We start from the raw sequence: 22,873 nt of genomic DNA, 5'->3' as shown, positions 1-22,873 counted from the left end.
AAATCATTGAAGTTTCCAAATTGTGGAACTTTAACCTCAACGATAAACAAGCTGTGATAACGTTGACATTTTGCCTTCAGTACTTTAGTCTCTGCAGCTCGTTCATCGAATACAATCGAAATGTCTAGACTCATATTCCTCTTAATATGTGGGTTAATTCCATCTCTACTTGCCCAGTGTACTGTGAAAAAAACAGAACCGCTTTTCAAAAGATCAGTGTTTGAGTTTTCGGTTAATTTGTTGACAAGAATTGCCCAAGAAAAGGAAAATCATTTCGTAACATCTACTCTGTCAACGTGGACCTTACTGACATGTACATCTTTGGGCGCTTCTGAAACGACCCTTGCAGAATTGAAACATGTTCTACAATTGGAAAATAATAAGTGTTTTAATAATAAATACTTAAAACTTGCAAACCGTGTTACTAATAATAATAATACGGACGTAGTATTTGAAAGAAGCGCAAGTATATACGTAGATAGTAAATTAGAAATCCGAAACAAATTTAGGAAAAGGATTTCAGAAAGTGGTGTCAGCCAAATTGAAACTATATCATTTGAAGATAGCGATAAAGCTACACAGATTATAAATGATTTTGCGAGCCGGGCGACTCATGACACAATAGACGAAGTGGTGTCTCCGGGAGACCTTGATGATGTGCTTATGGTTATGATTGATGCTGTATACTTCAAGGGATCTTGGCAAACTCCATTTGTGTATGAAGAGACCGAAGTCAGTCCATTTTATAATGAACGAGATGTTCAGATCGGTACCGTCAATCTCATGTACCAAACTGGTTCGTTTAATATAAGAACTATTCAGAAGATAAACGCAAATGTACTTGAACTTCCATACGGCAAAAACAGCAGATACTCCATGTTAATCTTTTTACCGGAGGAAAATGTATCCCTGTACTCAGTAATAGAAAAACTGAAGTTAATTAGTTTATCGACAATAAGTAAGCTGTTCAACGAATTTGGCCCACAAACGGTTTCAGTTCAAATACCGAGATTCAAGATAACATCTGATCTTAATAACTTGAAAGAACTGCTAGTTGATATGGGCTTGAAATCAATGTTCGACGGTTCCCAGGCTCAATTTCCAATAATATCCAAATATCCATTATATGTTGCAAACTTTATTCAAAAGGCTGACATAGAAGTGACGGAAGAAGGGACGGTAGCAAGTGCGGTGTCGAAAGCAGAATTCACCTTCAGAACATTCCCTGTCCAATTCGTTGCAAATAGGCCTTTCTTGTTCATGATAGTCGATAAGAAATCAGAGGTTCCAATCTTTACTGGCGCTTATTCGAAGCCAAGTTTATTTTAAGATGGTATAAATATTTCGTCACTTTAATTGTGTTAGCTGTTTAATTATAATATCAAATAATAAATTAACTTGGAACACCTAACACACTGTTAGTTTGTACAAAATATTTTACACCAAATTCGTTTAAGATTTTTTTTTTTTAAGTAATAAATTTAAAGAAAAAATATTTGTGTTACACTGAAGGTTTTTTTTTCGACGGAATAGCATTATATGGAAGATTTTCTTTTGATTTTGTAGATATTAAACAGTAATACGAATAGGAATATATTAGATTAATATTTTATATAATATATTGGGGAATGAGGCATATAGTGTTGTCGATGTATCGATATTTCTGCCAAACTCCAGTGTCGCACGCACATCACTGTCCGCGGGAAAAATTAAAAAGATTAAGATGCGCACGCAGTGAAGACAGTGTTTGTACACAGCGTGCCGACATCTATTTAGCGTGAGGTTGTTATCTCTGATTATAAAATAAAAGGCAGATACATTTACCGGGAATTTCCATTCACTATTAATTTTGTATTCGCTTTTGTTGCTTCATTTAAATGTTTCCTGAGCTCCATCTGCATTTTGTTTTATAACATGTATGAGAAAAGTATAATAATGTAGATTCAGATATTTTATAGTAAAATTTAAGAATATATATCGAAAAATTCGTAGTTAACAGCTATGAATTATGATGTGTATTTTATTATTTATTTCGCCTAAAGTCCACAGATATAAGATAATTCAGCAAATATATATTTTAATAGAGGTAACATTTATGGAATCATTTTCATTATTAACAGATAATTTAAGTTTGAAGTCAGTTTAAGACTTTGTACAAAATTTTTGTTTGATAATATTTAAAAAAAAAATTTAATGATCGTCTCGGCTAAACAATAATAAAAAACAATTTTATCTTAAAACAAAACATTACATAACATATTATTTCCAAAATCACATCTATCTCCTAGACGACTGAGAATCTGTAATCGAAAAAAATCTTGTAACCAACTACAAATATTCTTTCGAGGTAAATTTTTGATCATTTTTTAATCTTATCCCGAATAGTCATTATTTGTATACTTCACATCGAATGCGATATAGAGTTTTCTGTAACACAGTACTCCGTACTCCGTATAGGTAACCTAACCTAACCTTAACCTTGGCACCCTTGGGAACTAAAATATCATGTTCCTTTAGTTACACTGGCTTAATCTCTCTTCAAGCTGGAATAGACAATAGAATATAAGACACTAGAACACAAGGTCCCATACTTGAGTATTTCATTCCTCTCATAACACGGTTTTTCAAATCTATATAACAAACAAATAAAAATAAAAGTAAAAAACAATAGTCAAAGGTAATGGCGTCTATTTTTTTCTCTTCTGCGTTCGGTAAATCACAAGAATATATCTCGCGTGTGTCAGATTAAGTAAGAAATAAATAAATAATTAGACAATTACAAACAAGGCTCACACTATGTATTGTATGTTTCAATCAATTCTGTAATAACAATAATTTAATTTAAGTTATTTTTGAATTGTGTCGATAACATTGATATTAAATAAGAGGGTACTTTGACTTTTCTGTTCATTATTGTGAGTCACGTGATTTGTAGTTAGGCCTATATAAGTGATAGAAGCTCGGTACAGAACACTTCGACTTTTACTTTTAACAGGCTGTTAACATTTAAGGTACGATATAATTTTGTGATGTAGTATAATTGTTATTGCTTGTTAAATTATTGATGAATATATGAATTGTGTTTTTGCAATTATCAATATACAAAGTTACTATTATATATACAAAGAAATAGAAATTATTCTTAAAATATCCTGACATAATGTATTAAGTCTCTATAAAAAATCTAATACGTGCGTCACAGCGTAACATACTTATAACCTTCAATTTTAACTGTACTTGAACTCTGATATACGATTATTTTTAGCAATATTAAAAACAAAAAAACAACGCCTGTCAGTTGTGTTAAACATCAACGAGCGCTATATCATCGGCATACATTTCAGCCATGGGGGGCTGGTCCTGGATGCACGCCGAGACAACATCTAGTACTACGTTGAATACGAACGGGCTAAGAGTCGAGCCCTGGTGGACCCCTATATCAGTGATCGGGAAAGGCTCCGTATTACCAACAAGGGTTCTAACCATGAAAGCAGAACTGCGGTATATGTCTCTGATAATATCAATATAGGCCTCATTCGCGTTTTGAAATCGCAACCCACCAAATGCGGCATCATAATCAATCGCAACCCACCAAGTGAGGCACACAGTCAAAAGCCTTCTGCATGTCTAAGATTGTCAAATGTAGAGCTTTCCATTTGTCCCTGTAAGTGTCCACCCAATAACCAATGACAGTACACTCTTTGCGGAGCCTGATGTCGATCACGCGTTCGAAGAGCTTCATGGTAATAATACATCCTTTCTGGGGCACAGTATTCGTTACTATAAAAACATTCCAAAGTTAGTTTTTTATAACCTTATAATAAATTAAAATCTAATGTCAACAAAAAATGATACATAAGACATATTACTCAATACATAGTATAAAATAAAGTCGCTTACCGCTGTCTGTCCCTATGTGTGCTTAGATGCTTAGACCTTTAAAATTAGACAACTGATTTTGATGCCGCTTTTTTTAATAGATAGAATTATTCAAGGGGAAGGTTTATATGTATAATACATGTACAATGTAGTAGATAAACATTGATAATTTTAGAGGTTTTTAAAGTGATGTCGTAAATAAACATATTTTTTGCGCTTACATTGCGAACGCTGGCTGAACCCTACGAGATAGATCAAAATATTGTACTACAGTATTGTACACCTTATAAAGGTTTTCAAAAGGAAAGTGGTATATGTCTATCTCTTAGGGATAACACACACTAAACATTTTTTATCCTTTACTTTTACGAGAAATAATTGCTTATTTTCGAGTCGATTTTAAGCAATACAGCATTAAGCCTTATCCAATTTAGTACCTTAAATACATTGTGCATTTAATATAGATCGATATGGCCTTTTACAGCATGTAATTTAAATGAATATTTTCGAAGATATTACAGATTTAAAACGCAGGGACATATCGGTTTGTATTGACTAATGACTGAAAAAACTGTGAACGTGTAAGACATTCTGTAGTATATTTAGTATCAGCATTGCAGCCGTGAGAAGCCGGGGCGGTTCACTAGTTATTAATAAAAGCGTGAACTTAATATTTGTTTCTAGGTGGGATATATACAAATTTAATTGTATATATTTATTGACATAAACTTTGAAATTAAAATGACGGAAAATAATAACTACTGAGTTTCTTACCAGTTCTTTACTCTAGATTCTACTTTCCGAACCGCTAATAGCTTAACATTTCATTCAATATTGTAACATGACTGTGATTCAAAAGTGTTTTAATGGACCTGCTTAAATGAAGAATAATTTCTGTTGCCTAAGTATTGCTTGTAATAAACTCACTCAAATAAGAACAACACAATCTTAAAAAGTCTGTAATAATGTATTATAGAATATATCATCAAAATGCAATACCAATTATTGCCATTTGTTATTCGGTCGCTGTATTATAAGCCTTGGCAAACGTATGTATATAGTGACCTTGTAAATCACACGCTGGAGGTAGGAAATTCTCGTTAACCGTATGTTAACCATGCGCAAAATTCGCTTGTCATGTCAGATAGGTACATTAATTTCATATTACATAGTACATGCATTGCGAATTATATTATTCTAGACATACAATAGTTTATAGTGAATTGTTTCTTTGTTCTATATTTATAAGCATAATTTACATCCTTATGATCTGGGCTTAAAATCCAGGATAGGTCAATAATTTTTTTTTATTACTTTTTTCTTTCTAAAATTCTGATATTCAGACTGGAATAAAGTTATTGCAAAGGTATTGGAGTATAAAGCTCCCTTACTTCGATAAGTATGTACACAATACAGCCTATCATTCTGCGCCTGATATATTGATAGATGGATAAGTCTTAACCATTGATGAGATGCACCAGCTGGCCATATATTTTGGGTGGGAGGGGAGATCTAACAGGTCAGACATCTTTGCGATTCTTAAAAATCTAATTAGATCTGTTTTTATTTTATGAAAATAATATAAAATGTTTAAAAATTATTAAACACTTTTGATTTTATGTTATGTTATATTATGTAAAAATTAAATCATTGCATTTGCATTGCAATTAATGCTACACATTGACTAAAAATATACTGAACCAATGGAAATTATCTAGTATTATATTCGTTAAAAATAATTATTAAAAGACTATATAAATCTGTAACCTGTCTGTACACTCAATTTTTTGTTGAATTTCGTCATAAATATTGATTTATGACTCACTGACATCAGTTTTACCATTTTTGAAATTTTTGTGTCTGACTGTATGTCCCGCTATAACTCAAGAACGATTGAACCAATCTTTATAAATATTTATATTGTATACAGTAAGAACATGTGATTGCGGAAATGATAGACTATATATAATGCCGTTAAACCTCATGGCAGCTATAACAAAACTTAATCGTTAATTTTCTGTTTTCTTAAATAAATGAAGAAGCATTATTCAACTGTTTTAGGTTAATGTATATGTGTGTGATTGAGTGTGTGTGCGTGTGTTGCGCTTCAATTTCGATTTTTTGCTAACTAATTTTAAATACATTTTAAAACGCCCAGCGAAGCGGGTGGGTAACAGTTAGTTATTAATAGATAATATATTTAATGGTTACTTCTGACAACCTGATAATCGATTTTGGTATCACATAAACGATTAAGAGACACAAAACACAGTTCCATATTAAAAGCATTGCAATACATATCATTTTATTCTATTATTTTTTTAACAGCATTTACTTTCACCGACCAAGACGGTAGCTGCGAAGACTGGACCAATTATGAATACACGATAAGAACATACTTTATAAGATGTCAATAATTTCCATGCTAACGCGAGCAAAAAATTAATTATTTATAAAATTACTTATTCAAATTACTATAGGTACTATTCATATTCTTTTACAAATAACATTCTAATAGGTATCGTTAGGTAGCTTACCTTGAATTAAATAATTTCCACAACAAGAACAGATGCATTTCTTGATCTATTTGCGTAATTCAAACACAAAATTTGACACAAAATCAAATATTGACAAAAAATACATAAAAATTTTACATGTTGTAAACGCAAAAACGAGCCATATTATTACCGTAGTTTTGTATAATGTGTATTTATTTAATATAAACGAAGCGAATTCAAAATCGAGTCGATTTATACTCGGTTTTGTGTACGATCATTCGATTTTTTTATTTCAATTCGTCGCAACACTAACTAAAAGGTAAAGGATTCATCAAACAATAAACATTAAACATACAGAATACGTCATTTTAACTTATAGGACGTAAGGTGTTGATTTGATTAAAAACCATTGTTTATGAACGATAAATATAAATCTAAATATTTTGTAAGTGTACAGTGAAGTGCAAGTACCTATATTTAATTAAGTATTACTCTCAACGACCATGTAAGTACATTAAATAATATAATTATTTGCATTTAAAACTGCACAGTTTTATGTCGTAAATATTTCAATGTAAATAAGATATACCTACTAAATGTAACTTGTTTTTCATTATAATTTTTTTTTTACAATTATTTATTTTTTCAATACCTCATATGTTTGTGTCTGCCTGCTTGGTGGTAGAATATGCCCTAGGGAGGCATATTTTATTTAAATTGCCTGCCATGCATAAACAGTAATTAATTTCTATCAGTTAATTAATTACTATTTTAATTTTAGCAAAGTTCAGGGGTGACAGCCTAATTTTATGTTTCAGCATGTTGACCGAACTCCCTAACACATACTTACTATCTGAAGAACAGCGTCAGTTTTATATGGACAATGGATACTTGGTTATTAAAGGGCTATTTGACTTCGCAACATTATACAATTATAAGTAAGTTCAAAGAGAAACTGTTGTAAATTGTTAAATATGTAACATAATAAATACTCTTAAAATATATAAGCTTCATAGATCCAACTTATTATTATAGAAGTTTTTTATATGAGGCAGCATATAGTTAAACCATTCTAGGTTACCTTGGATACAAAAGTATTTTTTCCTTAATATAAAGCACCTAGGATAAAGATCTTTAATATTTTAGTCGGTAACATACCAATTACAGTGTTTATGAAGTATGTTGTAAAACCTTGTGAATATAATAAATATTTATTAATACCTCACCATATTCATACTGACATTTGAAGATCAAAATAATTTATTGTATCAATAAGTTTAATAAAAAAAGTATAAATTTACACAAAAAAATTATATGTAATATAGAACAAATTTCATCTAATTCAGTTCAGTGTTTAAGCCATGAAGGTGTAACAAGCCAGACACACAGTGTAAGACAAAGTTACTTTCGCATTTATAGTATTTTATCCAATATTTATATATATATAAGTAAAATGACAAATGAAAAAAGAAGTTATTTTATTATAAAGAGAAGTGGGCGTTACTTACCCAACAGACTCGGACAATGCCCTAATATCAATAAATATAAACTGCTATCAAAGTTATATTCGTATAATTCTTATTCATTTTTTATTATATAAAATATCATATAGATTAAAATTGATGTGATATTTTATGTAACAGAATAAATAACAGTTTAAGTTTTTTTTTTTTTAGACAGAGGTTTCTTCAATTCTGCAAAGGCATTGTGGATAGGGGCAGCATTCTTGTGGTAAAGGAAGCGTCCCTTAAGGCCAAGGGGATGACAGGAGAGGAGTTGATTAATAAGGTATTATTTTTTTTTATTAAAAGTGAAATAATAAAGGAAGAGACATTTTTTTTATTGGTCGACAAATGTGCCATCTGATAGTAAAAGGCCTCCTCCACCTATAGACATTGGCGCCGTAAGAAATATTCACCATTCCTTACGCCATCAATGCACCACCAACTTCGGGAATTAAGATGTTGCATCCCTCGTCCCTGTAGTTCCACTGGCACACTCACTCTTTAAACCGGAATGCAACAATATCAGGTATTGTTGTTTGGTGGTACAATATATGGTGAGTTGATGGTACCTAGTATTACCAGCCCGCTTGCACAACGCTTTTTTGTACAGGTTTAGAATATAATATTATTATACTAGCTATGCTTTGCAGTTTCACCCACTATAAATTGGCGTGACAATATATTGATTTTAATTATTCTTGCCTCCCTTACTACTTCCTGGAATATAATGATGAAATCTTCATTGAGTGTTAGATTAAAGTTATATATTATATTGAGTACACCTGCATACTGATCAAATACTCGAAGGGCTTTATAGCTTTATATACCTACAGGTTTTATACATATTGCCCTTTATAATAATTGGTTTAACCTTATATAAACTCTGGAGTTTGATCATGATCATATGTACAAATGTTTGTTCATTTGTTCCGCTTTCACTTCTTAACTGGTACTCAAGTCTTAGGTTTCAAACATCATGATTTGATTTGATTTGAATACATTTGTAAATGTGTGTACCTGATTGATATCCAAATTTATGTAAATTTAAAGACTTTATTAGTAAAATGTCTACACTGCAGCATCCTATAAATAGTTGTTGAAGTATCTAAGTATTGATTATTAAATAAAAAGAAATAAAAAAACAATTGTAATGAGGCGCAGTGTAGGTTTAAATATAGTATTCTTGGTAGTAGAGCTTTGTGTAAGCATCTGGGTAAGTACCAGTCACTTATTCAAAATTAAAATATTCTTTATTCAGGTAGGCTCATAAAAGTACTTTTGAATCGTTATGTCACAGTGTTTAATTAAACAACAAGTGTACCATAGTATTATTGTGTTCCAAAGTGGAATCCGAAGGTCCGATGAGTTGAGCTCTAATGAGTTTCATCTATGCTAATATTATAAATTCTAAAGTAACTCTGTCTGTCTGTTGCTCCTTCACGGCCAAAACGCTGAACTGATTTGATAAAATTTACCATATTTTTGAACTCCAATGAAGGTTACGGGCATACTTTTTGCGTAACACCTGAGTACCAACCCCCAAAACGCGAACGGAGCCGAGGGCAGCAACTAGTATATTTATAATTTAATTTGTTAAGGAAAACCGTAAAAAATCGTAAGGAAATCTACATGTGTCATATGAATATATTTGGTTATAGGGCTTTGTGCAAGCCCGTCTGGGTATCTCTAACTCATCAGATATTCTACCGCCAAATAACTCCTGATCGATCGTGACGGTCATTGTGTCTAATATCAAGGGAGAAGAGGTCATACGCAGGTCATATTCTCTCTATAATATAAGTGTAACTGTGTTTGTGCACACACACACACGTATGATACTGCTCTCTGTTCCCTTACGAAATAAGGAAGGAATAGTCGACAAGACCGAAAAAAAATCTGGCGAAAAATCAACCGCTTTACGTGTTTTTCTAAACGGGTCCTCACTTCCAACTTCCAAACTCGGTGCTAGTGAGAGTTTTTCGACTGAAAAACTCAATAACTTATCGTAAAGACCTGCAGTTACAACCCAGGATCTCGTAATCAAGACACTGGGCGTACACTAGTATTATTTAAAGCAAAACAATTATTTATTTCTTAGAAGCCTTTTGTGGCATGTTACGGGTCACGGACTCGCGTCACGAGGTTAAACTGACATAACACATACATACATATGTACATATTCGACGTTATTTTTGAAAATATTGAAATCAATTTATACTTTATTCAAGAAGGCTTTTACAAGCACTTTTGAATCGTCAATTTACAGAATGATGTCAAGTAAAGCTACCACTGGTTCGGATTCCGACGAGTTGAACCGCCAAGAAACTCACTGGTTACTCTTTTCCAAGATTTAAAATATAAATTTATGTCAGTTAAATACAATTACATATATATATTATATCCCGCCTGAAAGTCAGAAAAGTATTAACTCCACTCTTTTTTAACAAATGTTTTGAATGTATGAATCGGTAAAGTTAATATATATATATATTTCCATGTTTATTTGTTATATTTTTGGTATTTTAATTGGTATCGTGTAATAATCTGAATATCCCTGAAATTTTATGTTTTTAATCTCCATTAAAAATAGCTGCCGTAAGTTTGGATCACATTTTCCTGATCGAAATCGGCTTCTCATTCTTTTGTCATTCTGTATTTAACGTAATCATCCATACCCTCGGATTACTAAATAGATTGGTCGCGAGGAACATTATACTCACTCAACAAAAGTGTAATATATATAAATAAATTGTCTTTAATTATTATAACAGCTTCAAGACATCCATTACGACGATGTATTCATGACTTATACGGAACATCCTCGGCTGATTGACGTGGTGACGCAGTTCATTGGCCCTGACATACGGGTGATGAACAGCATGTTCATCAATAAACCTTCGGGCAGTACGAGGCATCCTCCACATCAGGTACGTAAACTTAATAATATGGCATTAAAACAATTAGAACCGTCGATATTTCAACTCTGCTAATGTTTCGGAAAGCAGCCTCGGAATACGACAAGAAACTCACACAGTTGATCTTTTCAAATAACCATATTTACAATGGTGTTAGTGTCCCCTTCAATCTTTCGTCATTCGAGTATTCTAGCCACTGAACTCAACAAGTAAAGGAAAACCTCGTAAAGAAACATGTAATTATTAGGTATAAAACAAGAAGCGTGTTTATAATGTATACATACATACATACATACATATATATATGTATACTTGATATTAAGTTCAAGATATATGCGCGGGCACAACTAGTAATCGTATTGTAATATACTAGGCCGCCTTATGGTTAATGGTCACCAGTCACCACTGGCCATAGACATTGTCGCTGTCAGAAATAATAACCATTCCTTACATCACAGCAATGCGCCACCGACCTTGGGAGTTTAGATTTTATGACCCTTGTGTTTGTAATTACACCGGCACATTCGCCTTTTGATCCGAAACAGCAATATCAAGCATAACTGAATGTCGGTAGAACATCTGATTAGTGGGTGGTACCTACCCAGAGGGCCTTGCACAAAACTCCACCACCAAGTAGATCATTTGCAAGTATACTATAAAGTTTTATTTTTATAATTTACTAATTTGATTATATATAAATTTCAGGATATGTTCTATTTTCCATTTGGTCCCGCCGAAAAAATTATCGCCGCTTGGACCGCGATAGATGACGTCAACGTCGAAAATGGCTGCCTCTACGTGTTACCGCAATCTCACAAACGGAACATACTCTACCCACACGAAAACATTGCCGTAAGTAAAGCACATTTCGATGCAACTCGACAGATGGCGCTGTCAGTAAGGGGTGTACGTATTCGCGTCGGTTCCGCTAGGTGGCGCTGCACAGTCGGTGTCGATTTCTACATCGCGCTGGCTAGATGTTCTGGCGGTGAATGACGTTCACGTGCGCGTCTGGTTCCGGTATCGCTTCTCGGCCTTTTGGCTAAGATCAAAGTGTAGTATCTGTTCTTTTCAGCTTAATATCTGAAAGTTCCCGCACTGCGGGACCAGTATATTAAACTGATTTTTGTACCACGACGGGATGTTCGGGGCTCGCTCCACTCCCGTCACGGGTCGGCCCGGCATTGCAGTGCCGCCGGGATCGGCCTATATAATCTAATATAAGTCATCGTAACAAGAGACCATTATTCTGAGAATTTCACGTCGAAACTGGTTATTATCTTCTTGCAAGATTCTGATGAGCATTTCGGTACATTTGCTTTTTTTTAATGTTTTAAGTTGAGAGTGAAGCAGCGTTGCAGAACTATCGATAGTTTGACTATCGATAGTTGACCTCGAAAACTATTCAGGATTTGGATAGTATCGTATTGATCAATACTATCGATAGTATCGCTAGCTCTCTGTAAGCAGTACTATTGGCAGTAGCGATACTATTGCTACTATCGATAGTTTTGCGCTATCGATAGCCAGTGATTTTTTGATAGTATTGGTTTTATATAGTAAGTAATGTATTCGTAATGTATTCTAATCGCTACAGTCAAGATTACTACAAAAAAGTTTCATTGTAATGCCACCATCCTCCTAAAAGTTTTTTTAATGTTATGAGTATTTATAATGTTTATTCATAAATCAAACACAAAAAATATTGACGACATTTTTCACATTAAAATTTTTCATTATTCCTTATTCCGCACAAAATGTCTTAATTCTAAAAACAAATATTGTGGTAATTTAATTTCATTTATTTAAATATACACTATAGTTGGCCTACTAAACTACTTATCTTGAGAAAGTAATACTATCGGAAATTACTGGCTATCGATAGCACAAAACTATCGATACTATCAATAGTATTGCTCATGGGAAGCTATCGATAGTATCGATACTATCGATAGTATTGAAACGTGACAATACTATCGATAGTATCGCTTACACCTTAACTATCGATAGTCTATCGATAGTCTATCGATATGCAACACTAGTCTGAAGTAAGATTTTGTGAAATGTTTTCTTCTGATTTTGTCATTTTGAGATGGAATCCGAGCTGCAACGCAAACCGCTCTCAATTGACAATGCAGCTACCGTAGTGTTTCTTATGACACTATTAATAATATCTGCCACTGTTTGAAAATTAGTTCCCCTAACCATACTCTATTCGATTAACGGGTCGCCGTTGTCTAAAAAAGTAATAAAATATAATAAGATCACAGTATTATGTCGAACGTTCCAGGCCGCTAACAATATGTACCACGGAATCGTCGACCCGGCCGTAACCAGCCAGCCCCCCGTGCAGCTGGAGATGAGTCCCGGGGACACCGTGTTCTTCCACCCCCTCCTCGTACACGGATCCGGAGCTAACACTAGCGGAGTAAGTTACCGTGGTAAATTTAAAATTTCTCACCTATTTGAACCACATGAAAGTATAAAATTATACTTTACTCGAGTAGGCTCATAAAAGCACTCGAATCGTCACGACAATTTTATAACGAATATAATCTCGTACTGAGTAGTACGGCAGCCGCCCAGCTCGCGGGTGCAGTCGCACAAAGCGCTAAGGTCGGTGTTGGTGTCGGTTCGCCCGCAGCGGCACCGCAAGTGCATCTCGGCGCACTACGCGAGCGCCGCCGTCGCGTACGCGCGCGCGGCGCCGCAGGGCGCGCTGGCGCGGGAGGTGGAGGGCGCCGCGCGCAGGGTCACCGGCGCGCGGATCAGCTTCGAGGTGACGCACGCACGCACACACACACGCACACGCACACGCACACACACGCACACCATTGCAGCGCCATATTGTCAAAGTAGCGTTTTCGCGCGCTATTTAAATATGGAACTTTTAATTTCATATTTTTCAGCATATATGTACTAGAATTATAAAAAACAACTTTTACTGGGTTCCTTAACCTCTACTAAATAATGTAAAATGGATTTGAAAAACCAGTCAAATAGCCTATTTTGCAAATCTATTATTTATATCATAGATTATTCAAACTCTCGCTCAATTAGATCGCGACAAATCGATAACATTCAATGTCAATTGTTTCATTGTCTTTTATCCTTTTTTGAGTGGAATAAAACAACAACACTCTTATTATTCAAATCTTAAAGAAATATCATAGCTAGACAACATTTTTTTTCAAAAATATATCTAAAATTATTATTTAACTAAACAAATATTTTATTTTTTTTCAGGACACGTGGAGATATAAAAGTAAGCAGGTAACAGTGCAGCCTCAGTCTAAGCTCTAACGATGTCAGGGACACCGGTCGCCGGTCACATGGTCGTAGTGACGCGGGGGAGGCTACGAGCGACAGTAACTGTATACCTTAAGTAAAAACCGACTGCTCTAAAAAATATTATGACATATTACGACTTTATAAACAAAAGTCAACGTTGTTAAATGACTTTCTTATAAAGAAAGTACTTTAATACAGCGTCTCGGATGATATTCTATCCATAAACCCACATCAGTGAAAAAGCTTCAAACCTTGAATATAAATCTTGGAACCAGCACGCAGGCTGAAAATTTGTTGTCAACAAACTACACAGTGAACTGATAGAGGCTGGAAATGTTTAAATAAACATACAAGTACAAAAACGTTTACAAAACAAATTACACCTAAAGTAATATTGAGACGATTAAATTACTAATTCAAAAAGTATTCTTTATTTAAATGTTGTATCTTGGTACTCATATTCATTTTACATATATTGATATCTCACGGTAAATAAATTTCAAAAAATTTGATCTTAAATTACGAAAAGGATGGGGGGGGGTGACCGCATTTGCCGCTTTAATATTAAAAGTTCGCATTACAGTATTTAAATTATGGTCACCCTATGGTATATAAATTTAAACATTATCATTAAAATGACCAAAACCTGACGCAACATTTATACAGAGATGCTGTACATGTACTGTAGACAAAAACATTTCTTAAAAACAATTGTAATATTAATCATATATCAAATAAACGACTCTTGTTCTGTGAAGTTAGTTAGTTACTGTTGTAAAAACTTTATCAGGATATATTTACCATTGTTAAATATAATTTTAGACAAATTAAAGAGAAATTACTATTTTAATTGAATTTTAATATCGGTGTTGGATACATAAAGGTGTAATGTGGAAGAGGTTATCTTTTTAAATTGTTTAATGGAGATTGTGATATTTTTATATGTACATTGTTATAAATGAATGTAATAAATATTTTATATTTTTTTTATTTATTTTAACCCCTTTATTGTCTAGCTAGTCGTCTCGATTACAGCCTGTTACATTCTGTTTTTAAATGCGAGAAATTTGTCGATACTTATTTTTTTTTTATCTTACAGGTAGACGGACCGGCAAATGGGTCTGATGTTAAGTGGTGACCACCGCCCATAGACATTGGCGCTGTTAGAAATATTAACCATTGGGAACTAGATGTTATGTCCCTTGTGCCTGTAGTTACACTGACTCACTCACCCTTCAAACCGGAACAACAATACCAAATAATAGTGCTTGGCGGCAGAATATTTGATGAGTGGGTGGTACCTACCCAGACGGGTTTGCACAAAGGCCTACCACCAAGTAAACCACTTATAAAATCGTTTATCCACACTAATTGTCAAAACACAGCAAAAACAACTGAAATTGAAGCAAAGTTTATTTTAAAACGTCAACAAAGGATTATTGGAAATTACAACTTTAAAAGGGAGTATTTGTCTACATTTTACGGGTACAAAGCCGTACTGGCTAGTATTGTGATATAACCAGTATCAAGCCCATCGAGCTCCCCCGCTCGAGTTATAATAACGTCCCTCGCTCAACGTGGTTTTCATATTTTTATAAATGTCTTAAAATACTTCAAAAAATAAAAGATTAACTGAAAAAAAAAATATAAATTAAAACTGGAACAAATTTAATTCAGTTAACTAAAGTGTCTTTAAGATCTTGTAAGGTTTGGAAGGTAAAAGGCTGACAAATAGGCAAAGGGGACATTTTTGGTCGGTTTTAAATTTGAAGGAACGTCGAAGAAAAAAAAATAAAGAACTTAAATATCATTTATATATATTTATTTGTAATCTTAGATTTGGTAATTACTTATCCTATTAATTAATACTCGTGTTAATTAAATTCTTAAATTACATTTCCGTATATTACTTTGTCTCAATTTACAAATAACAGTAAACAATATTTTAAAAATAACCTAAAACCATAGCGCGCTCAATCAGCACTGCGTCCGACTTACAACTACAACACACAACATATCAGTTTATAGTTATTCTAAGCACCTTTGTGATTTACTCCTAATTAAAATATATTATATTTATATTAAAAAGAATTTGAAATATTCAATTGAGGTACAAGTCTTAGACGTAATAAATTATTTTAAAGAAAATGTTGCTAACTATAGTAAACACAATATATTAACTACTCTGTTGAAATATAGTTCTGTCTCTTTCCATTGCATTACAGTAAAATTAGCACGATTATTAATATTATTTCTCATTAATAGCTAAATATTTAACGTTACAGTTAACATTCATTTTAATCGAAACATATATTTTCATAATCTCATATATCATCAAGATAAAAACGGAAATTGTTATCTTTTAATACAAAAATAAAATAAAAATGATAAATTTGTATTAACAAATGTGTTATATAGATTAACTTAAAAGAAATAGTATCTAACACTTAATATTAAAAAAATAAGGTATATGTATATAGAAGTTGCGAATTTACAGCAAAAACAAAATATTTACATTTATCAGTGTTGCCATATTTATAATATCATCTATTCAGCTATGGCAACACCGAGAACATGAGAAAGGTGACAAATAACTTAATTTAAAACTGTGACGTGAGACTAGAAATGGTTTGGAATTAATGATAAAGTGAAGTTGTAGGGGAGCTTAACATACATTGAGCTTACATTTATAAGTTTAATAAACATAGAACATGGAGCGTGGTGTCTGTTTGTTGATAGCAGTGTTGCTATATTTGTTAAATAATTCTTGATAAAAGCTAAACGAAAATTTACACAGTAAATAAATATTTTTTTTAAAAATACTTATGTTTGATAAAATTTAATATAAGACTATTCAGAGTCTTTTTTTATGTATTAGATTTTGGAAATTAAACATCAAAAAGCACTGAGAAGAGGGTCGGTTGAATTTTATTATGACTTAGTCAACACTCCATATTATATGTGCGTCTGTTGGTAACTTAAGTCAGGTGTCATCGAACACTCGTTCAGAAATCTGCAAAAGAAAATATTATACGTATAATATTTACATATTAACAATAGATATCCATCACCTAACATAAAAAAGGTTTTATGTAATAAAGAAGAAAATATTATTAAGTCCAGTTTAATAGAAATTATAAAACCGCTGTAAATATAGTGACAAAAAAAAGTATTGTAATCAGTCTAAAGATAAATTCACTGTATAACCTGTTAGTCGTAACTTATAAAATAAGTGTTTAATGATTAGTGGATGGTGTGTCCTAGTAAATAAATTAATAAAATAAAGATATTAGTTGGAAATATGTAAAATTAGTCACAAGCCCTATCCCTGAAAATAATAATTACCTTTTTATAGCAGTTACTAACTGTAAATCATAATAAAAGCCATACTTGAATAAACACATATTTATTCCATATTAATAGAACTACAATAAACTTATTATGAAATAAAAATAATATATTGAAAAGCGTTATTAAATTATAATTGTATACTTAAATAATTCTTTGTAAAAATAAATATATTTTTGTACTTGCAACACTTTGTAGTTTAATAAGTTCTTGTCTTTAATGCCTAGCATTGATAAAATGATTAATATTGTATTTGAGGATTGGTTTCGTATAAATAAAATGATTTTTATTTTATTATATATTTATAATATAATGTTTAATATTTCTGTTTTATATTATTTATAAAACTTAAATCTATTATTGCACATTGCACATATTTACTTATAGATTTTTAACATTTGTAATTAAACTTAAGGTGGTTACTTTTGTACTTAAACTTATAAGTATTTTTACTTAAAGCTAATCATACTATATTTTTGTGCTCAGTGAAGATAAAAAAGTTAGTTTTTTTTATGTATAAGCTTAATAGTAAGTTAATGATTATAGATTTGTGAGCAATGACTTCGTAGCGCATGTTTGTTTCAGTGGGCTAAACAGTGATGTTGGTAATGATGTATATAGTTTATTAATAAAAAAAATAAAATAAATGTACTTTATTTTGCTTTTTCATACTAAAAAAATTATAGTTTATAGAATATGATTTTGTAATTATTCACAGAAATTATAGTGTAAGGTCGTGATAATTCAAACTTAAGAACGATTCGTATAGACTAGTTGTGATGATAACGAATAAAAAGTGAATGATACTGTACTAAAAATGGGTGAGGGGGATATATATATATATGAATGGAGTTAGGTAACGCCTGCGAGTGGTGTCACGTGGCGTGTGCGTGTGCGTGCGCGTGTGCGTGTGCGTGCGCGTGTGCGTGCGCGTGCGGGTTGCGCACGTACACGGCGACGCGCTCACCTTCGTGCTTGCGCTGCGACGGCATGAAGTAGAAGTCGGGCGTGGCGTCGCGCCGCGGCAGCGACAGCGAGCCCGCCGCGCCGTAGCTGCGGGCAACTTACACATTTAGTGCCGCACGCTGACAGAGCCACAACAACTTGTTGTACTAATCGTGACCGCGACGACCGCAAAACGGTATCGAATCTACAGTAGGTACCTGTCGTATACCCAGACTCGAGGAAAAAATTTTAGTCGGTATTCCTGAATCTAGATATTTCTATAAACTGTAGATATCGAGACTGGCATCTAAAACACCAAAATTAAATTCTCTATCAAAGTATGTAATTTAAAACTTTCCAAAATATTGATTTTTGCTTTAGTAATAATTAATAATGATTTTAATTCTATTTTCAAATCCAAAATCATACAGTCAGACGGACTGAGATTCTATTTTAATCTATTAACTTCAATAAAAAAATATTGACTATAAATATGTTCTGATAACATATAATTACATTTAAATTAAAACAAAAACAAAATAACTTATATAATACTAAAGAAAATTAAAAGACAAAAAGTATAGTAATCGACCGTGACAGGACTCGAACCTGCAATCTTCGGATCCGAAGTCCGACGCCTTATCCATTAGGCCACACGGTCATACGAACACGACGCGGAACTCAGCATCCCTTGTGGGATTCCACCCCTAACTATTTACCCTTGCACTTTACAAATGAAATTATTACGATACTAATTGTATTGGTATTTACAATTATTTTTATTGAAAAAATTAAACGAGATGTTGTTTTTAATTGATTTTATTTATTACGTACATATATTTTTTTTTAAATATATGTTCATAAAATGGTACTTATTGTTTGTTTATTCCCATAAATCGTATACGTAAACCTGCCTTTTTAATTGTTAATAATAATTTAATAATTATTATTTTTTTTATTAGAAATTACATACAATGCCTTGATTCCTGAAACTCACACTAGGATTCCCCGTGTCGTGAGTTCCAGGCTCATTAATATTTTCATAATACATATGTATATTCTACCGACGGAGACCTTATTAAGTTCACTGATTTTTGTAAACGTAAATTTGATCGCGTTAAAAGACTACAAAAGATGTAATTTATAGCTGATATATATATTTAATTATATATGAGAATGTGTTTCGGTAACCGGATCGGCTTGAGTTTTTTTTGCATACGAATAATTTATAGGGGAGAGAAATACTTTTATCTCAGATAAGGGCACGAGATCGCACCGATTGTGTGCGGCAGGAAAAAATAATAATAAGCGAGAAGCCACCGTGTAACATATGTCTGGAGTTGTCGGTACGGAAGTTATCAAAGTAACTCCTTAGGGATGCATTATTGATTTAAAATGTACAACAAGACATTAAAAACTGTGTACGAGTTCTCGCATTACATATTTGTGCCGTTTGCAACGAAATACTCGGACCTCGGAGATATGGGGCATGTAAATCTTTATAGAACACACAACACCTCGTTTTGTTATCGCCAGTGAAGACATTAATTGCGATCCACTCGGACAGGACATATATACCGCATAAAGGTCGACGGCGCTAATGATTCTCATGGAAATAATGTCGGAGTTCATATATATGTGTATTTTGGTAAAAATAATACCCGGGGCGATATGAGATCGGATCGGATCGGCGAATCGTCGGGGCGGACACTCACCCGGGGCGCGAGCGCGGGCGCTGCAGCGAGCGGGTGTCGGGCGCGCGGGGCGCGCGGGGGGCGTAGGCGCCGCCCGGCGAGCGGCCGCCCGGCGAGCGGCCGCCCGGCGACCGGTAGCCGTTCGCTGCCGCCTTGTGGGCGTCGCCGTTGGCGTCGGCGCGCCCGTTGGCCAGGTCGTGCCGGCTGCCGGCCAGGTCGTGCCGGCTGCCGGCCAGGTCGTGCCGGCTGCCGGCGAGGTCGAACCGGGCGTCGCGCCGGTCGCGCCGGCCGGGCGCCCCGTCGCGGCGGTCGGCGCCGAGCCCGTCGGGCGGCGCCCTCTGCGCCCTCGGGGCCCCCCCGTGCGCGCTGCCGGGCCTCGGCGGGGGCGGCCCGGTCGGCCGGGCGAGGGACGCGGTGGAGGTGCCGTTGTACTTCTCGTCGTTCTCGAAGGGCTCGAACGCGTAGTTGGTGTTCGCCGACGTGTAGTCCTTCCACGCCGTGCTCGGGATCAGCTGATCCTGAAATATTTGAGGAAAAATCACTCTCGAACCGCAGTCGATGAATATGTGCCGTATTGTACTGTGATTTGGTACATGCTCGATTGAAAATTTTAAAATCAACTTTCGTTAATTAAATATATTAATTTCTACATTCGATAAGGGGCCGAGGTTTATCCGTTCGATCGTGTTGAACAATAAAGTTATTTATATTTATTTCAAAAGGACAGACGAGCAGACGGCGGAAGACACAAATGTGCTTGTGTGTGTGTGTGTGTGTGTGCGTGTGCGCGTGTGCGCGTGCGCGCGTGCACGTACGTCGGCGGAGCGGCGCGCCAGCGTGCAGAGCGCCTGCAGCAGCGCGAGCGCCACGAGCGCGGCCACGCACGCCGCGAGCAGCCACAGGCGGCCGGCCGGCCAGCCCGCCGGCCGCGGCGCCTCCTCCGCCGGCCGCTGCCGGCCTGCGCAACGACACTCGTTAGACCACTTTAGATCCATCCGATCCGTCGCGCTGCTGCGAACGCTACACACGGCTCGGAAGTGCATTCTACCGAGAGGAACCGGGAACGAACTTAGTGCTTACCATTTTCGATTTATTTTTTTTCAAGTTTTTAATTTTTTTTAACCATAAATGGCAGCTGAAAGGACCCTCAATCGTTACAACACTTTTGTTGTTAGCTTCGCTTAATATAGTTTATTAAATGATGACTCAAAAATGCCTGCAAAAGCCTACTTTAATAAAGTATATTTTGATTTAGATTTTACAAAATATTGAATAAAAAAAAGTAGTATGAAACGAAATCGTGTTATCTCATCCTTGTACAGCTTCTATATGAAAAGTTTACCAGTATGGGATCACACAAGGATCAATACTCGGACCGTTTTATCTTGTCTTCTATTAGCCTTGAAACTTGACAGACAACCGTTATTTAAATACGTAAGTTGTTCGTTTTATGAATTTGTAGGTTGATGAGATCTTTGTATAAAGAGATAGATATAAATATAGAACAAGATAGAACATCTGAAATGAAGAAGTGTCATATTCGATAGAGTTAGACTTGCAACAATATAGTAATTAAATAAAAAAATGTATTACTCATGCAAACATTGTCATCATCATAATCATCATACATATCTAAAATTAAATGTAACTTGCAAAAGTTGACAAATTAATTAAATTAAAAAAAATTACATACTATTCACAGATTCTAAGACCAAAAATTCGGGATCCACTTTCAAGTTCCCGACCCGCCCGACGGCCAGCGCGTCTCTAACGGCGCGCTCCCACTTGTCCTTGTCGTCCTCTCGCTCGCTCGCGTTGAGTGCGAGCGAGACGTCGTCCAGCGACCGGCCTGACTCGATAGAGTTCAAGTCGGTCGACTTCAGAGTCAGTTCCGCGATAATTGCGTTAGTTTCGTTTCTGAAAAATATTTATATTTCATATTATCGAACGATACATTTGCAACTAAACAAAACGTAGAATTTTTGTTTATTTTATGTCACGGTTATTTATTTATTGCCATTAAATACTAGCCAACTATTAACACGAGCTTTACGCCTAACCGTATTATTAATTATATATTCTCATTCGTTTACGTACTGCATGAAGCCGTTCACAGCTAATCCCTGATATCCCTTAGTTCTGCCCAACTCCTGGGCCAGGTTACTGGAAACCTTTACCGCTAAATCTTCAAAGTCGGGACTTCCGACTGCAGGAGGTCGGAAGTTATCAGCGAGACCGGTTATCTTAAGGAGGATGGAGTAGGTCTTGGTGCCGGGCAGTACTATTTCTGTTGTTTGTTCTTCCTCGTCTGGCTCTAAAAGAATAACGTAGATTGGGGGTTCTTTTTATTGTATAATAATGTTGAATGATATCTGAAAACTTTTTTATAACGTCATTACATAGAGAAGGATTCGGTTCTATCACATCGCTTTCACGTGAATATATGTATGATAGAATTTTTAGCGACATTTGTTGCATCTCAGAGAAGAAAAACGCTAAATACACACTATAGATACAAATTAAGGACAAAAAGTGACGGTCGGACCTCGAAAAGGGCAGCAGGCGTATCGAACTCACCGGGACCGCAGGGCTTGATGCAAACCCTCTCCTCCGTGACGTAGGGCGTCTTCATGTGCTTGCTGGTCCTCTTGCTGACGGGATCGAATCCGCCCCCGTGCGTCACAAACATCATGTACAGGCACTTCTCGTCCGTGAACGCCAAGTCCTGCAAGCGGAGCGCACGTTAGGGCGGCGCGGGGCGCGGCGCGCGGGGCGCGGGGGTGCGGGCGCGGGGTCAC

General features: G+C 35.0%; 3 protein-coding genes and 2 non-coding genes across 7 annotated transcripts in view; 3 read left to right on the top strand and 2 right to left on the bottom strand.

Annotated features, from left to right (window-relative positions):
• The first annotated feature begins 75 nt into the window (after positions 1-75).
• Positions 76-1,350, top strand: LOC113397749 (serine protease inhibitor 77Ba-like). The gene has a single exon (XM_026636222.2). It carries the CDS (start codon positions 121-123, stop codon positions 1,327-1,329), a length of 1,209 nt encoding a protein of 402 aa, XP_026492007.2. The 5' UTR covers positions 76-120; the 3' UTR covers positions 1,330-1,350.
• A 5,382-nt stretch (positions 1,351-6,732) lies between these two features.
• Positions 6,733-14,558, top strand: LOC113397752 (probable phytanoyl-CoA dioxygenase). Of its 3 annotated transcripts, XM_026636224.2 has the most exons (8): positions 6,733-6,882; positions 7,196-7,315; positions 8,054-8,165; positions 10,654-10,809; positions 11,503-11,649; positions 13,088-13,225; positions 13,442-13,576; positions 14,044-14,558. In XM_026636224.2, the coding sequence occupies exons 2-8, from the start codon at positions 7,197-7,199 to the stop codon at positions 14,098-14,100; spliced, it is 864 nt and encodes a 287-aa protein (XP_026492009.2). In that variant the 5' UTR covers positions 6,733-6,882; position 7,196; the 3' UTR covers positions 14,101-14,558. The 3 variants fall into 3 exon arrangements, with proteins under 3 accessions (XP_026492009.2, XP_026492010.1, XP_026492012.1); XM_026636225.2 differs by lacking the exon at positions 13,442-13,576 and having other exon boundaries at positions 6,735-6,882; positions 14,044-14,555; XM_026636227.2 differs by lacking the exon at positions 14,044-14,558 and having other exon boundaries at positions 6,735-6,882; positions 13,368-13,506.
• Positions 11,820-12,012, top strand: LOC113397753 (U2 spliceosomal RNA). Its single transcript, XR_003368849.2, has one exon. It is a non-coding gene; the product is annotated as a U2 spliceosomal RNA (small nuclear RNA).
• Positions 14,559-17,024: 2,466 nt separating the features above from the next.
• Positions 17,025-22,873, bottom strand: part of LOC113397681 (uncharacterized) — a 70,034-nt gene continuing 64,185 nt past the window's right edge. Inside the window, exons 18-25 of the mRNA XM_064218582.1 lie at positions 22,653-22,800; positions 22,173-22,389; positions 21,769-21,992; positions 20,891-21,033; positions 20,284-20,593; positions 20,097-20,227; positions 18,404-18,489; positions 17,025-17,101 (exon numbers count right to left, since the gene is read on the bottom strand). Coding sequence (XP_064074652.1) covers positions 17,044-17,101; positions 18,404-18,489; positions 20,097-20,227; positions 20,284-20,593; positions 20,891-21,033; positions 21,769-21,992; positions 22,173-22,389; positions 22,653-22,800 — 1,317 coding nt within the window. The 3' untranslated portion in view covers positions 17,025-17,043. The remainder of the gene's footprint in view (positions 17,102-18,403; positions 18,490-20,096; positions 20,228-20,283; positions 20,594-20,890; positions 21,034-21,768; positions 21,993-22,172; positions 22,390-22,652; positions 22,801-22,873) is intronic.
• Trnar-ucg (transfer RNA arginine (anticodon UCG)) lies at positions 18,970-19,042 on the bottom strand. Its single transcript has one exon. It is a non-coding gene; the product is annotated as a tRNA-Arg (tRNA).

Source organism: Vanessa tameamea, chromosome 23 (genome assembly GCF_037043105.1).
Source record: "Vanessa tameamea isolate UH-Manoa-2023 chromosome 23, ilVanTame1 primary haplotype, whole genome shotgun sequence".
In the NCBI taxonomy this organism is placed as follows: domain Eukaryota; kingdom Metazoa; phylum Arthropoda; class Insecta; order Lepidoptera; family Nymphalidae; genus Vanessa; species Vanessa tameamea.
Note: the sequence above shows the minus strand (reverse complement) of the source record. Positions and strands in the feature narration are given on the sequence as shown.

Coding starts and splice junctions, on each gene's coding strand:
- LOC113397749 (XM_026636222.2), top strand. CDS start 121: ATGTCTAGACTCATATTCCTCTTAATATGTGGGTTAATTCCATCTCTA.
- LOC113397752 (XM_026636224.2), top strand. CDS start 7,197: ATGTTGACCGAACTCCCTAACACATACTTACTATCTGAAGAACAGCGT. Junction 7,316..8,053: donor GCAACATTATACAATTATAA/GTAAGTTCAAAG, acceptor TTTTTTTTTTAG/ACAGAGGTTTCTTCAATTCT. Junction 13,577..14,043: donor GCGCGCGGATCAGCTTCGAG/GTGACGCACGCA, acceptor ATTTTTTTTCAG/GACACGTGGAGATATAAAAG.